General features: G+C 33.3%; 1 protein-coding gene across 3 annotated transcripts; it reads right to left on the reverse strand.

Annotated features, from left to right (window-relative positions):
- Window positions 1–289: 289 nt before the first annotated feature.
- Window positions 290–14,355, reverse strand: LOC141690111 (E3 ubiquitin-protein ligase UPL7). Of its 3 annotated transcripts, none has more exons than XM_074494756.1 (15): window positions 14,207–14,355; window positions 13,924–14,046; window positions 13,594–13,837; window positions 12,770–13,353; window positions 11,076–12,050; window positions 10,638–10,972; window positions 10,040–10,318; window positions 9,697–9,949; window positions 7,507–7,677; window positions 7,344–7,436; window positions 4,942–5,049; window positions 3,008–3,124; window positions 1,705–1,794; window positions 1,436–1,556; window positions 290–551 (listed from the first exon to the last, which is right to left on the reverse strand). In XM_074494756.1, the coding sequence occupies exons 1-14, from the start codon at window positions 14,228–14,230 to the stop codon at window positions 1,473–1,475; spliced, it is 3,480 nt and encodes a 1,159-aa protein (XP_074350857.1). In that variant the 5' UTR covers window positions 14,231–14,355; the 3' UTR covers window positions 290–551; window positions 1,436–1,472. The 3 variants fall into 3 exon arrangements, with proteins under 3 accessions (XP_074350857.1, XP_074350856.1, XP_074350855.1); XM_074494755.1 differs by having other exon boundaries at window positions 290–547; window positions 10,040–10,321; XM_074494754.1 differs by having other exon boundaries at window positions 10,040–10,321.

The raw sequence follows: 14,355 nt of genomic DNA on the forward strand, positions 1-14,355 counted from the left end.
ACTATAAAACGGGAAGAACTAACACTCTTCCTAAATCTAATTCAAAAACTAAAAGATTAGCCAAGACACACACAAGACATAAAACGAGTACAATTTCTTCTTGGAGCACCACCTGAAATTTAGAAAGTTGATGAAATTTTTGAGAGGCAATCAGAAATAAGTAGCATTATGCTGCCTCCGACTCATTGACACAAAATATCATTTTTTAAACCTTTTGTCTTTCTTTCTTTTGGTTAATTATTTCCTTCCTGCGCCTAACTATTGATGGTAATGTGCCAATATTCAAATATGAAATTGTTCAGATAACCCGGATTACTAAGCGAAGGCCAGAAGTAAAACAAGCCAAATCTCATCTGTTCAGACTATATACACCACTCCTACACAAATATAAAAATAATACATACATATGTTATATAATATTGCATTCAAGTAGACGAAAACCGGCTGCTGGACAGGTAGTCTAATACAATTGAAACATCTCCGCGTTGCAATGCCAATTTCCAAACCAGTTTTCGGCAGTCTATGCTTGAAAGGGCTTCTACTTCCACTTCCTAAAAACAAACTTCAAAAATTTCAGGAACTTTGTATGTAAAATTCTACACTATTTAAAAGAAAGTTGTTTTTGAGGTAGCTTTCAAAAAAATTATTAAGTTTACACAATTTAAGTAGAGTAATAAATCCATAACCTTCATTAAAAGCCAAAAGGCTCTTTTGATGATGTCATCACCTAGTACTGTTTTTTGGTTATCCCTCCCATACTATATTTAAAACATGATTACTATTGTATATCACTATATCTCATAATAAATTTGTAACAGATACTACTACAATTCCAAATTGAACGCAATGGCGGAATCTGATTTAAATATTATAATTAAGTTGAAAACTTATTGATGTATTTGCCTAAAGATTCTTGTAAATGTTATAAATAGTTAAGTAGTATATTATAATCATCGTCATCATCTAATATATAAATAAATAATAATCATATATTACTTGGACCCCCAAAATGAGGTATTTTGGTCATTCTTTCTTCTAGAATTGCAAAATCAGCCATAAAGGTTTTCCTTCATATAATTCAAACTAAATATATCATTGTCCCTTTAAACAAAAATTTACAATGTATCACTTAATTCCTAACATTATCATATCCCACAATTGAGTTGAAAAAAATTAGAATTCCCTGGCTTAGTATTTTACCAAAACATGCCATGGTAGTCTTTAAGATGCAAAGTTTATTGGATCATAAAATTTACGGATGATAAAGACAAGAAAATGAAATTTGCAAGTAATTGTGATTGTTTTTTACTGACTTTTCTTACAAGCATCTGTTATTGTAAAGTGTATGTACTGTTCTCTACAACAATATACATAAAAATAGTATATTAGTATAACATAGGATATACACTCAACTCTCAAGAAAGAAGATGTTTACCTCAAAGCTTTCAGCCTATCACATATTAGTCCATATCTTAAGAAAGTTCAAATCCTGCATTAGATTTGATAGCATAGAGTAACTTTGCTCTCAAAGTGCTCGAACGTTTGTAGCTCGGAAGCTGGATCCATTTAATAGGACAAAATAAGCATCCAAACATTCAAATTCTACAAGTAATATAGACAATAAACTTCTCGTGTATGTTCTTAGGCTTTGAAATTTTAATAAACCCTTCTCCAAAATATCTAGATAGTTGGATAGATATATACCTTGAGAGTATTGTAGCATGTCGATGCTGATGGAAGGCGCTCCAAATCTTGTCCACCAATAGCTGCCCATAGAGGCATATCACCTGCTACCTATAGAATTTGCTTTGTTAACTTCTACAATAACTTTTCGAGTGTATGAAACTTTAATTATATCTGAAGAGGAATGCAACACAATAGAAGAGCTTTGGTATTTCAACCTTCTACATTAGAGAAAAATACACATCAGCTATACCAACAGTCCGGTAAAGAGTCAAAGCTGTTGAATGCTATTATACGTTCAGGAAACACTCTGTCTAAAACCTGAAGGTGTTAGAGGAAGGCCCTTTACAAGATCTTACATTATTATTATTCTAACAGTTAGATTTGTCGCTTAAAAATAGAAGTTGTACACATGATTAAGAAGGGTGCACTTATAAATGATAGAGCCAGACGAGTGGTAAAGATTATAAGTTCAGATTAACAAATCTTGTTTTTCTATTATCCTGTCTCTCGCACAGAGGAAAAACTCAACCAAGCAACGAATAAGGTGTCCCCCCCCACCCCCAATTTAGCAGGAAAAAAAATTAGTTAGCAAAAACAAAGTACCCCCCCCCCCTCCCAGCTGAAGCAGGCTGTCATGTTTACTAACACATGTATGCCTGTAATTTTATTGATTAAGATCTTCATTGTAGCTAACCTTAAGGATTTTCTTTGGGCTGCGGATGATTAATTCGTTAACATACGGGACATAGCATAGTATACGGGACATGGAGAGGACAACGACTCATGCAACTCGATTAAAGATTACCCTCGTTTCCGGTATTCAACTGTACGAATGGGAAAAACATCTACCAATATTAAAAATTGTCAATCATGTTACCTACTAATAAATCAGGGATACAACCATATCTTAAAAAATTTCGTCGTTAGACATAGAATATTTACCACCCTCTCCAACTTGAAAACATTTTTTTTAGTTAGTTGGGCCATGAAATGTCAAAAGTATACTTAGATTTATATATTTCCAACATTCCGAATTCAATTGCACATATAACATCTGAACTTATCATACAAGTATCTATCAGTGTATTAGTTAAATGTTTATTAAATCCGTGCAAGGGCACCGTGGTATTATAAACTATTTTACAAGCACAGAGATGGCTATGTACAAATCTAAAAACATTGATTAATGACTCAGATAGTGAAATACTTCCAGGAACACCTTACATATTGCCCCTACATACTTATATGGAAAAACAAGAAATATATAGGCTTGCAAAAGCTTTATCCTCTTAGCAAGGGAGATGAAGATACCAAATGATACCTTGTGAATTGTAAATGTTGGCTGCAAGTGTTTGAACCCAAGTAAAGGAGCTCGAGAACAACTTGTCACAAATTTAAGAAGTAAACATCGTTCATTAGGTTCAAACCCCGCCAACACCTATGATGCAAACAGATTAAACTTAATTATTAGAGCAAGTCTATATAAGAGGCCCAAACAATTTCATTCAACAAACAATTTCTTGTAGATTGTAAAAGAACAAATTTGCAGAGAAAAAGTAGATCTCAGATCTTCTCCTCATCAACTATATGATAGCAGATTTTTTAGACGAAACAAAATTATTGCAGTACATTTATGTTTCTCACTTTGGTAATTTAAGGGGTGTACTGCAAGATGCAGTGATACTGATACATACATGCCCGCGTTACCCTCCCTGCTACTCTTTTACTTGACCAAAATTATTGTAAGGTGACTAGAAACTTATGAATCTTTGTAATGACAAAACATGAAATCAGACCATTATAGTGTACCTCTTAAAATATCCTCAGACTGTGAGATTATACCAGAAGCCAACAGTTGCTCTTTAAGGCTCTAACACATTAAACTATTTGCATTGAAAACTGACTGAGATATACACAAGTCATATTTTATTTGTTTACCTTCCCATTTTGGGGTATATATATTCCATCCTAAAACAGAGGTAGATTAGAGTGGTAAAGAACCAGCCAAACAGGCAAGCAAACATTTAAATTAAACAAATTGAAAAAAACTTGCATTCAAGTAATTACCGTTAACATGCCGTTAACATACACTAACGGAATGAACGGAAATAATATTGATAGGCGGCCATATCATAATTGAACTAACCGCCAACTTGCAGTTAGGTAAAGGCAATCATAATTTCTTGCCGTCGACCCTAGTTCTTAGATGGAAGATTTTTTTTTTGGGGCAAGTAAATTTTTGGAAAACACCTACATATTTTCAAGTTTTATAGGGCACTTTTGTAATTTCCAATTTCAAATTTTGTAATATCTATAATTTACAAATTTCATAAAATTTATAATCTCATAAAATCTATAATTTCGTAAAATTTACAGGTACTTTTTTCAAAAAAAATATGTAAATGTGAATAATTTTGCAAAAACTAATGGATCAATTTAGCAAAAAAAACACTGACATATTCATTTAGCAAAAAAATAAATGAATTTATATAGCAAATAAACAAACCAAAACTAATTGATTTATGGGATTTTTTCATAAATACCCAAGTTTTACAAACTTTTTGCAAATATACTATCACTTTTTAAAATATTTGCAAAAATACGTTCAACCATTTTTGCAACCACGTTTGCAACTTGAATTTATAAAAAAAAATGCAAAAGTACGTTCTGCAAATTGCAACCATATTTGCAACCTAATATGCAACATAACATGCAACTCGGAATGCAACATAAACAAACAGTTACACAATTTGAATTAAACTGCAACCTATTATGCAACATCGTATTTTTGCAAATATTTTCAGAGTAATAATAGTATTTTAGCAAATCTTTTTAGGAGTTGGTAAAATCGCAAATAATTTTACAAAAAATTGTATTTTTGGTAAATTCCCTTGATTTATTTCGCAAAAAAAAACCTAGATTTAGCAACAAAAAAAATAAACTAATTAATTTAGGAAAAAAAATAACTAATCTTTTTTAAAAAAACAAAAAAAAAACTAAAAACAACTAACGAATTCCGTTAAAAAGTCAAAAACGAGTTAATATTTGTGCCAAATTTTTAATGTTCAATGACTAAATAACAAGTTAATTCTAGTTCAGTGTACCATTAGCAAGCTTTTTAATTTCAATGATCCACCTGCAAGTTGGTCATAGGTTCAATTAGCCTATTAACCCCATTTTATTTATTCAAGGACGGTACACTAGCCAATCAGAATTAAGTTGTGTAGAACAACAAAACTTATACCCATTGTTTACCTGCCAGAACAACTTAACCGTCCGACTACCTTCGGTATAGCCACCAGTGTAGCGGGTATTTTTTTGTAAATCATCAACATCTATGTCATAATTTCCGCCAGAAAGCAACTGCAGATTGAAATTGGTATTCAGATCACTAATAATTCATATCAGGTAAAAAAACTATTCACGCTTCAAATGCTTAGTAATAAGAATTGTTTTAAATGTATGCATGCCAATCTTCCATGCGCCAATATATATACATGTCTAATCAATAGACATCAACTAATAATACAACAAAACATAACTTGTGTAGTCATGCTCTAGAATATCGTAAAGACAAGTTTGTTCTAAAGCACAATTATCAGCAGCACGTCTTGTAATTTCTTAAGTAACCAAGTTTTAGATATTGCCCTGCACCAAACAGGCAAGCAAACAATTAAATTAAACAAATTGGAGATTTGATACCATGTTAACTAATCAGCTCATTTAACATCTTAAGATGTTAGAGTTAGAGGAAAGCCTTAAATGGATCATAACAGAGTGGTGGCAAAGGTACTCTCACAACTCTAGCCGTGTGATGCACGACAAGCAATGAAAAGGACAAAGAGACTATTTGAGAGCTATATAAGATGCTTTGGAAGCCCAATAATTAGGACTATTTGTTAGTTTTAAAAATGGAATAATATAATTACTTATTAGATAATAAGTTCAATTTGAAAAGTAGTTTAGACTTCTACATATATAAAATTTCCCTTTGTATTCTATTCAGAGTTCTACTATTAGATTAAAGTTGTTTTCTAGATTTCCTCAAGAGATTCCGAAAACACAAAATCAGCACCCCCCCCAAATTAAGATGTCTAAATTGTTGGAGATCGATTCTTATTTCGTAATTACTGGATTAAAAAAGAATTGTCTGGTCTTGAACCGAATTACCTTTACTTAGTTACTTTGAATCAGGAACAACTCCCAGAATCCCTGCTCTTAGCTCTTAACTCTTAACTCTTAGGAGATATCATCAAACTGATTGTATTCGGGAATAGTTGGTTCCTAGATGTTGGATATCACGAAGACGACTAGTTGACGACTAGTCGATATGAAGGTACTCAGCCGCTGAGAGTCTCCAAGCCCGACTTGTTGTCGACTAGTTGACGTGAAGGTCACCCAAGAGTCTCGTAACCCGACTTAGGGCCTTCATAACCATAATTGTGATGTACCATGCTTATTTTGAACTTATTATTCTATTACTTTTGATCTAAATTATAAAACTAACATGTCAAATATATTATATATTAAATCTATTAATTATATGTATAATGAACACTTTGTCGACTTTTTACAACTAGTCGGGCGACTTGTCGACTAGTCTTCACGAAGGTACTCGGGCGTCGAGGGTCAACTTGGCGCCGTGATAACCTTAGACTGTATCTGCCAACACCAGGGACTCAGGGAAAGGAACATACAAATATCCTGATAATCATAAAAATATTGCATTCCTTAAAAAATTAATATGTAGATCACAAAGAAAACATTGTGGTCATTTGTAAAAGAAAAATTATATTTTGCGAAAGAATTGTATATATATTTATAATATTTATTGTTAAAACATGAGAAGAAAATATGTATTAAAAAACATATTGTGCACATATACAATGACTTCTTGAAATATATATTATGTTAAAAACAAAAAGAAAAATTACATGAAACATTAATATTAGTTCTAAGATTCTAATATTAGCTAAGTTCTAAATTGATCCAGCCCGTATAATATATGGACAGATCTAACATAAATTTACATATTTAATAATAATATTCAACAAATAAAATAATAAAACTCTAAAAAAAATTATCTACCTCTAAATAACATGTATTAAATTTATACTTTTCTAAACCTTAGATTCACCTTAATCGAATACTCAAAAATTATGATTTTATTTCGATATATCTTAGACTCCTCGTTTGCTTTGTTATGGGGGTATTATGTATGAGTGTATATTATTATCAAAACAAATTTGATTATCCATCGCACTTGAGACTCTTGAGTATAACAGATTATGAGTGAGCTTTAAAGATAAAAATTAACTCCAACTTGAACTATTTTTTTGAGCTTCATCATTACAGTTTACAAAAGAGGCCAAAATTATAAGAAAAACAATCTGAAGGACTGGAATAAGTAAACTGTCACAATCTCATCAACTGCAAAAATAGATCACTTGATACATCTGGGAAAGAGATTGGGACAAGGTCCTTGATCCTACCACTATTTAATTGCAAAAATTAAAGATAAAAAACTGATAGAAGTATAACGGATCACAAGATAATCAAATGAGACATAGCTTCATTCATCTAGAAACAAGCAAAATTATATCTAATAACTAGTTATTCCCTAATTTAACAATACACTTTAATGTCAAAGAAATTACCTGATTAAATTCACTTGCATTGAACAACTTCAGCCAAGATGGAGATATAAGATCTGATAATCCTCGGAAGAAGGCATTCGATAAATACAGTACCTGCATTTAAGTATTGTGATATATCAGGACAAGTACAATGTTTAAAAAAATTGCAGAAAAACTTTCAGACCTGCCGATTAAGTTTATAATCTGCCATTGCATGAATGTACTGCAATTTGTTTTCATTTGTCACACACACGTCCTTTCCACCAGGCTTTAACTCAATTATTTGTCTTTTCCCAAATGCCTCTTCAGTAACAGTAAAATCAAGAAAGAGTTCCTTGACATCACCATCATAATGCTGCAAAAATGACATAGGCTTGTACTAAGAATCTATGTATATGCAGAATGGTGCACAGAAGAACAGTATGGATAAATGTCCAAAAGATGTATGTTATAAGCTTGTTTATGAAATGATTATCATATTTATAAAATTCAAAAATGCTTATTATACTTTGAGCTCATGGTTGTAAAAATCGGAAATCGGTGGAGATACCGATTAGAGATTAATCGGTAAATCGGGGATTAATCGGAATGATTAATCGGAGCAAAAATCGGGTACAATTTTATAATATATTTTATCAAATATATTATAAACATAGCGTATATACAGATAATATCCTAGCAGTCTAAGATATGGGTTTACATGGGCCATCGGGCTCGAACAAATGTAACACATGTCATCTTTACACTAATTTAGTCCCACTTAGTCCAGTAACAAGCCGATGCGTACATCTTTGATCTCCCCCACCCCAGTTCATTACTCTTTCTTCCCCAATTCATCACTCTCGCCCATCGTCTTCTTACCCTTACACATGTGAACAAACCATTCTAAACCATCTAATCATTTCTTGTAATGCTTTAAAGTCAATTCAACAAGATTTTACAATCTATTCGTATATTCATATCAACCTCTCGTTCCGATGCAACCAAGAAATATACAATACACACATATATGTACATCTTGGGTTTGATTTGTGAAAATTGATCAAAAAGCTTTAGATATCAGTTGAATGCCATCCGATTTTTCGGAGTTTGACCCGATGTCAACCCGATTTTGACCCGTTTTGTGAAAAAACGATTTTTTGACCGTTTTTGCAGTATCAGATCGGTGACCTCCCGTATAGCGATTCCCCGGACGATTAATCGGCGATTTTGCCGATTTTTAGAACCGTGTTTGAGCTTAATGAATCTTTTTAAAGCTAAAATTTCATGGGACATTAAAAAAATAATCTTAAACACCAATATTATCATATAATAGTTGTCATTCGGGAACAAGTAAACCTGTCTCCAGGCTTTGAACCGCTGACCTTGCGGAATACAAATATTTTAGATGAACTCCTTACTTCCCACAAGTTCACAGAATCCTCATATGTATAATTCAGCAAATGTTCATTTAAACAATGACATAATGCACTTTTCTTTAGGGTGAACATACGCAAGCCTCCTCTACCACACAATAAACTCGACAACAATCACCAAAAGGTACAAATTTGAGTTTATATCCGACTATTTCAGTTTTCTTTAATAATTCATCCTGCTAGAAGCAAGATGGCCCATTTATTTTTGTACGATTTTATAACCGCTAAGATAGATGTTTAAGCAGTCTCTGGGGTCCAAGCTAATTTCAACCGCAAACTTTCAAATCGTTCAAGATTCTAAATTAAATAATTAAAACACCTAAGCATGCTTTGCCAACCGGACACATACACAATTCGTCAAGGAACATGCCAAACTAGTTAACAAAAATGAATATTATTGCCAAAGAAAACCTGGTATTACTTATTGGATGGATATGTTCGAGACGTTGATAATGTGCCGCATAAAGGTAATGATGTACATAATTTGTTTAAAAACAATTTTGAAAGTGTAATCCGAAAAACTGTACAAGAATTCTATCTAGTCAGGCGTGAAACAAGATATGCAGCTAGAGGGTGCAGAATTTCTGTGAATAATTATAAATTATTTCGATTAAAAAATTGCATTACAAGAACTTACATTTGCACTTGTCTGAACAAACATATTAGAACTGTCTAATGATATGAATATATGAATTTTAATGCAAGTGACACATTTTTTTATGTCATGAGACCAATGTGAAACTCATTATATCATTTAAGTTTTGTGATGAACTGAAAGTGTATCAAGGACAATGATGCAAGGCTAAAATTTGTTACTATATTCTAAAGGTTACTGATATCAATCAAATGGGACATGATCACTAACTGATCCTTCCTTGACCCGTAAAATCTAGTGCAGAAAGGAAATAAAGAAAATATCTTAAGAACTATGACATTATTTAGCTTGATGTGGGGCTCACCTTTACATACATAAGATTCCTGTAGAGCTCTGGGTCAAGTGTTGATAATTCATCAAGGAAGCTATAGCGACCTAGGAGCTTTTGAACAAAAACAAGAGAAAAGGAATAATCCAGTAATATTTCTTCATACAGTGCTTTCCCAACAATTCTTCCTAGAAATTCAATCATCTGCACACCGTTCTCTAGAAACCTTGCAGCTGTATTAGGGATCAAAAGTCTATCTGAAGCCGAGGTCTGGGAGAATAGCCCATAGCTTAGACAAATAGTATTAAACAGTCATTCAAATGCACAAGAGAAGAAAATAAGACAGCAGTTGATAACACAAGTGCTACCTTAAACTTACTCTGGCGAAAATGCAGCCTTCGCTATATCGGTCAGAAACTCTTTAGATAAACCACCATAGTCTAGGCCAGCCTCTGGAAGACCACATTCACTAACAAATGATACATGGATACTAGACTTCAACCTTGATCCAAGGGAATTTAGTTGTTGAAATCCGTCTTCGACAATATGACCACGACGAATAACGATCTCAATGGCTTGTGAATTAGGTCCTACCACTTGACCAGCCATTCTTCGAGATACTTTGTCCATGCTAATGAATTCTCTGAACATCTGAACTCTGCTAAACAAAAATTATATCATAGGTATAAATGAGCAGTTTAAAAATTCTTCGACTCTTGTGTGTGTGTGTGTGTTTTTTTGGAATTTTGGGGGGAGGGTGAGAGGATAAAATTTACAGATAGTGCAACAAAAATTTGAAAAATAAATTATTACAGACAATTTCCAAAAAACAGTGTAATATCACATTTGGCTGTAACCAAAATAAAAAATAATTCCAGGCAGAGTCTCGTAAGCAAACAATGTATGGCATGTAATTTTAGCTCACAAACATGTTTCATGAAAATGCATATAGGTTCAGCACTTAATATCATACTTACCTTTCTTTAAATGGGAATACATGTGGAGTAGTCGTAATGACGGAATGTGTGCTTGGAACCGCCAAAGAGTCATCAGCTTTAATATTAGTAGATAAAACTCCATGAGTTCTGGCAGCGACAGCAATTGGTGGCCTATTCTTTCTAGCTGGTGATAGCCACAAAGATGGAGGGCAAAACTGGTGCCTGCAGTCCCTTTCATACAATAGGTGTAGACAACGTATGGCAGCATCCATAAAAGTCTTACTCAGTTGGCTAATACTGTGGGACAAGGCATTATATACTAGTGTATTAAGCATTGATGAAATTTTCCGTTGCTGCTCCAGAGTAAAGGGAACCTAGTTTGATTGTAGATTAATTTAAGACTTTCATTAAAGAAGGCTGAAGTCATAAAGTTACTATACATCAGGAACAAAAAAAGAATTGTGAGAGTTATTGTACCTGTTTTTCATAGAATTCAATGTCATCAAGAACTAACAACAAGTGCGAATAAGTAGCACAGAAGAGATGAAAAAGACAACGGGAACTTTTTGATAAGCCTTCTGGACCACATTTTAAAGTCTCTACATCCCAAAATTCTATAGAATCCTCATCAATCTGATCAGCAGTAGAACTGTCATTGTTTAGATTCATATTATCGAAATCTGAATTCAACTTGCCAGTCATTTTATGCAAGACATGTAACCATTTGTTTCCTCCATCTTTAGTTCCTTGCCTTTTCTTCCTTTCTAATATATTCCCACTATTGCTTCCGGATGGTTTAGTTACATTATTTCCTGCTTGAGGATTATTTCTAGGAAATATAGATTTTTCGAGTGCTTCCCATAGTTTAAGGAGAAACCCAGGAGTAAAAGATAAAATGTTGAGAAGAGGCAATGATCCCACGGGATGAAGTTTAGAAAATATCCTAAGCATACAAAAATAATAGGATGCAACATCAAGCAGCTCCCATTTTCCAGGGAACTCTGAAATGTCCCTTGGCGTGTCATGGATACTAGGAATGGAAAAATCCTTTTCAAAGGTTAACAGTTTCATAAGATGCCACTGCTGACAAGTAGGTTTAAAATAGTCCATGTAGGACATCTTTAAAGACATGTTAGTGGAGCACACATCAATCAGCATCGTCTCAACCGATTCATCAGAACCAGAGGAATCCTGATCCACCTTTCTAAACCCTCCAATTTTCTCAAGGCAAGATAACAATTCCTCAGCAAGGATGATAACGACATGAATGTACAGTTCATAGTCTAGATCTTGGGTGAAGTTTCCATGACCATCAACTATATGGTGACTGCCTGTTGTAAGACATATTATGTTTCCAAGAGCCCAACCAACTTTTGGCATCATTCTAGATGAAGATGATATCATCAAGTGATCCACCTTGGAAATCTCCTTTAACATTCTCTCTTTTGAAATCTGCCATCACCTGCCACACTTTGATCAGCATCCTAGAGTTTTCATATAAACCATCAACTTTTAATGCATTATTTTATCAGAACGCAAATAAATAACACATAAACATATTACCTTTACATATAATTTTTTACATGTTATTATTTCAGCGGCTTCTGGATATGCAATTGTAAATTGAAACAACGTTTGTTGACAATAAACAAGGTAAAAATAGATAAATGATCAGCATCATGTTTTATACACTATTAAAAAAATGAGCTATGTCTAACATAGAGATAATGATATCTTTGTTTCTTTTATATGTGTGGTCTCAAAGATTTAAAACTGAATTATGATATTACTTTTTATTTATAATTATACTATAATGTTATTCAGTGTAATAAATTAGAGCACCTATCAGGGTTGGACTCCTCTATAAGTCATGTTTCCTCCAACATATTAAACTTACATTTAATTATAACAGATTATTGGAATTACAGGTCCTCTTTTATAAAGTTGCAAATTGCAACTTTCACTCTTCAGCATGTGATATATTTTCTGCGGTCATTTCATGCAAGCTTACTTATCTAATAAGGTTCGATTGATCATTATTTATTCTTAATTCTTGATTTTTGTCCTACATTATTTAAGTGCACAAATTCCTGGGTGACAAAAGTGTATGACAAAAGTTCAGCAACATCAAGATTCTTGTCAAAGCATACTTCATTCCTGAAGGACCTTACCAGTAATACTCTCAAGCAACGAAATAATACAGACTTATGTCTTAGCGAAGATAGTAGAATTGCTGGTAGACGTTGTGCAAACCATGGGATAGTCAGTAGAAAAATGAAAAACTGTTCAGCAGCGTGCTGCACTTCTAAGGAGCCATTCTTCTCAATATCCAATAAATGAAAGGGCCGTAGAGATATAGTGATTGCACTGGCTGTAATTAATAGTTTATCGTCGTTCAGGCCCGCACCGGTCACTTGTGGAAAAGGAGCATCCAATCTAATGATATAACTTCTGACACAAACATACAAATTACTTCTGTTACTTCCCATAAACTGAATTAAGTCTTTAACTGCATTGTTGGCATCCTGAAGACTGCTCTCAGAATTATATCTCCACCCTTTTACATCGGTCAACATAACAAGAAAACGCATTCCTAGAGATGTAAGAAGAACAAACTCATTAGCCCCTTGTCGAGTATAGTCACACTCGGCGAGTGTGAGTAAGCACAAGGAAATTAGCTTCTTTGCTTGATAAAGCCATTTCCTTCTTTCTTCTGGTGAACACGTGCTTAGAGTGCAGAAATTCTTCTGAGGATCTAGGATGAGGAAAACAATAGTATGAGTGAAAAACTTTAATAAACTTTGAGATAATTAGAAATTACGTTGAATAAATTCAGCATTGACAAGTATACAAAGGTTTAACAAAACATGAGCATCTGCGAGTTGTGAAATACCAAAATTAAAATGGCATCTCCAACATTGTACGTTCTAAATTACAGTCTTAAATAAAGGATACAAAACAATCAGTACTCAAGTAGTAAAATAAAATAACTAACCAGTTGAGTTTAAGCTCTCCAACAATATTCTAAAACACGTCTGCATAGAATCAACATCTCTAGCCTGAATTTTACGATATCTAGTCGACAAACACGTAGTGAAGAAAAGAAACGGTCTCAACAAAGTATTAGAAATCCACGAGGCTGTGATCGTGGATCTCGTGTGACAACTAATCAGCTTTTGCCAATCTCGTTGAAGCTGCAACGCCAACATCTTCGTCGAAATATAGCTCCTCCAAACTCTCTACACAATTTACGTAATCATTCGAAAATCACATAACCTAATCAACTAAATATCACAAAACTAATCAACTAAAATAGACACAAAACCTGTATAAAAAGAGCAGCAGATGTAGCTCTTCGAGTAAAATTACGAAGCTCCCTTTCTTGAGAAACTCTCTCAAGTAACGCATCCCTAGTGATCTCTTTAGCACTTGCACCACGCAATGAGACCTAATTAAACATAATTTTCACATCATCTTAATTGAAAATTGCATAGTGCTTGAAATGATTTAGCAGAAATTAAACAAAATTAGCGAGATTACACAGATCCATAATTGAATATACATACATGAATAATTGAGTTTGTAAGTATCTGTAAGTAGAAATATACCTGGTGTTTTCTAGGTTCGGCCATGGAATTGACGATTATCGAGAGAGACGACGATGAGTATAACCGAGGTCACTGTTTTTTAAGCATCTTACTTTTCTTTTAGTAAAATATGAATTAAAAAATTCTTTGGCACAATTTAAAAAAAATAA

The sequence above is a fragment of the Apium graveolens genome, chromosome 10 (assembly GCF_009905375.1).
Source record: "Apium graveolens cultivar Ventura chromosome 10, ASM990537v1, whole genome shotgun sequence".
Lineage (NCBI taxonomy): Eukaryota > Viridiplantae > Streptophyta > Magnoliopsida > Apiales > Apiaceae > Apium > Apium graveolens.

Excerpts from the sequence above, each read along its gene's own strand:
- LOC141690111 (XM_074494755.1), bottom strand. The coding sequence starts at position 14,230 with ATGGCCGAACCTAGAAAACACCAG. Across the intron at positions 14,047-14,206 it reads CCGAACCTAGAAAACACCAG|GTCTCATTGCGTGGTGCAAG; the intron begins GTATATTTCTAC and ends ATGTTTAATTAG. Across the intron at positions 3,125-4,941 it reads CGGTTAAGTTGTTCTGGCAG|GTGTTGGCGGGGTTTGAACC; the intron begins GTAAACAATGGG and ends TTTGCATCATAG.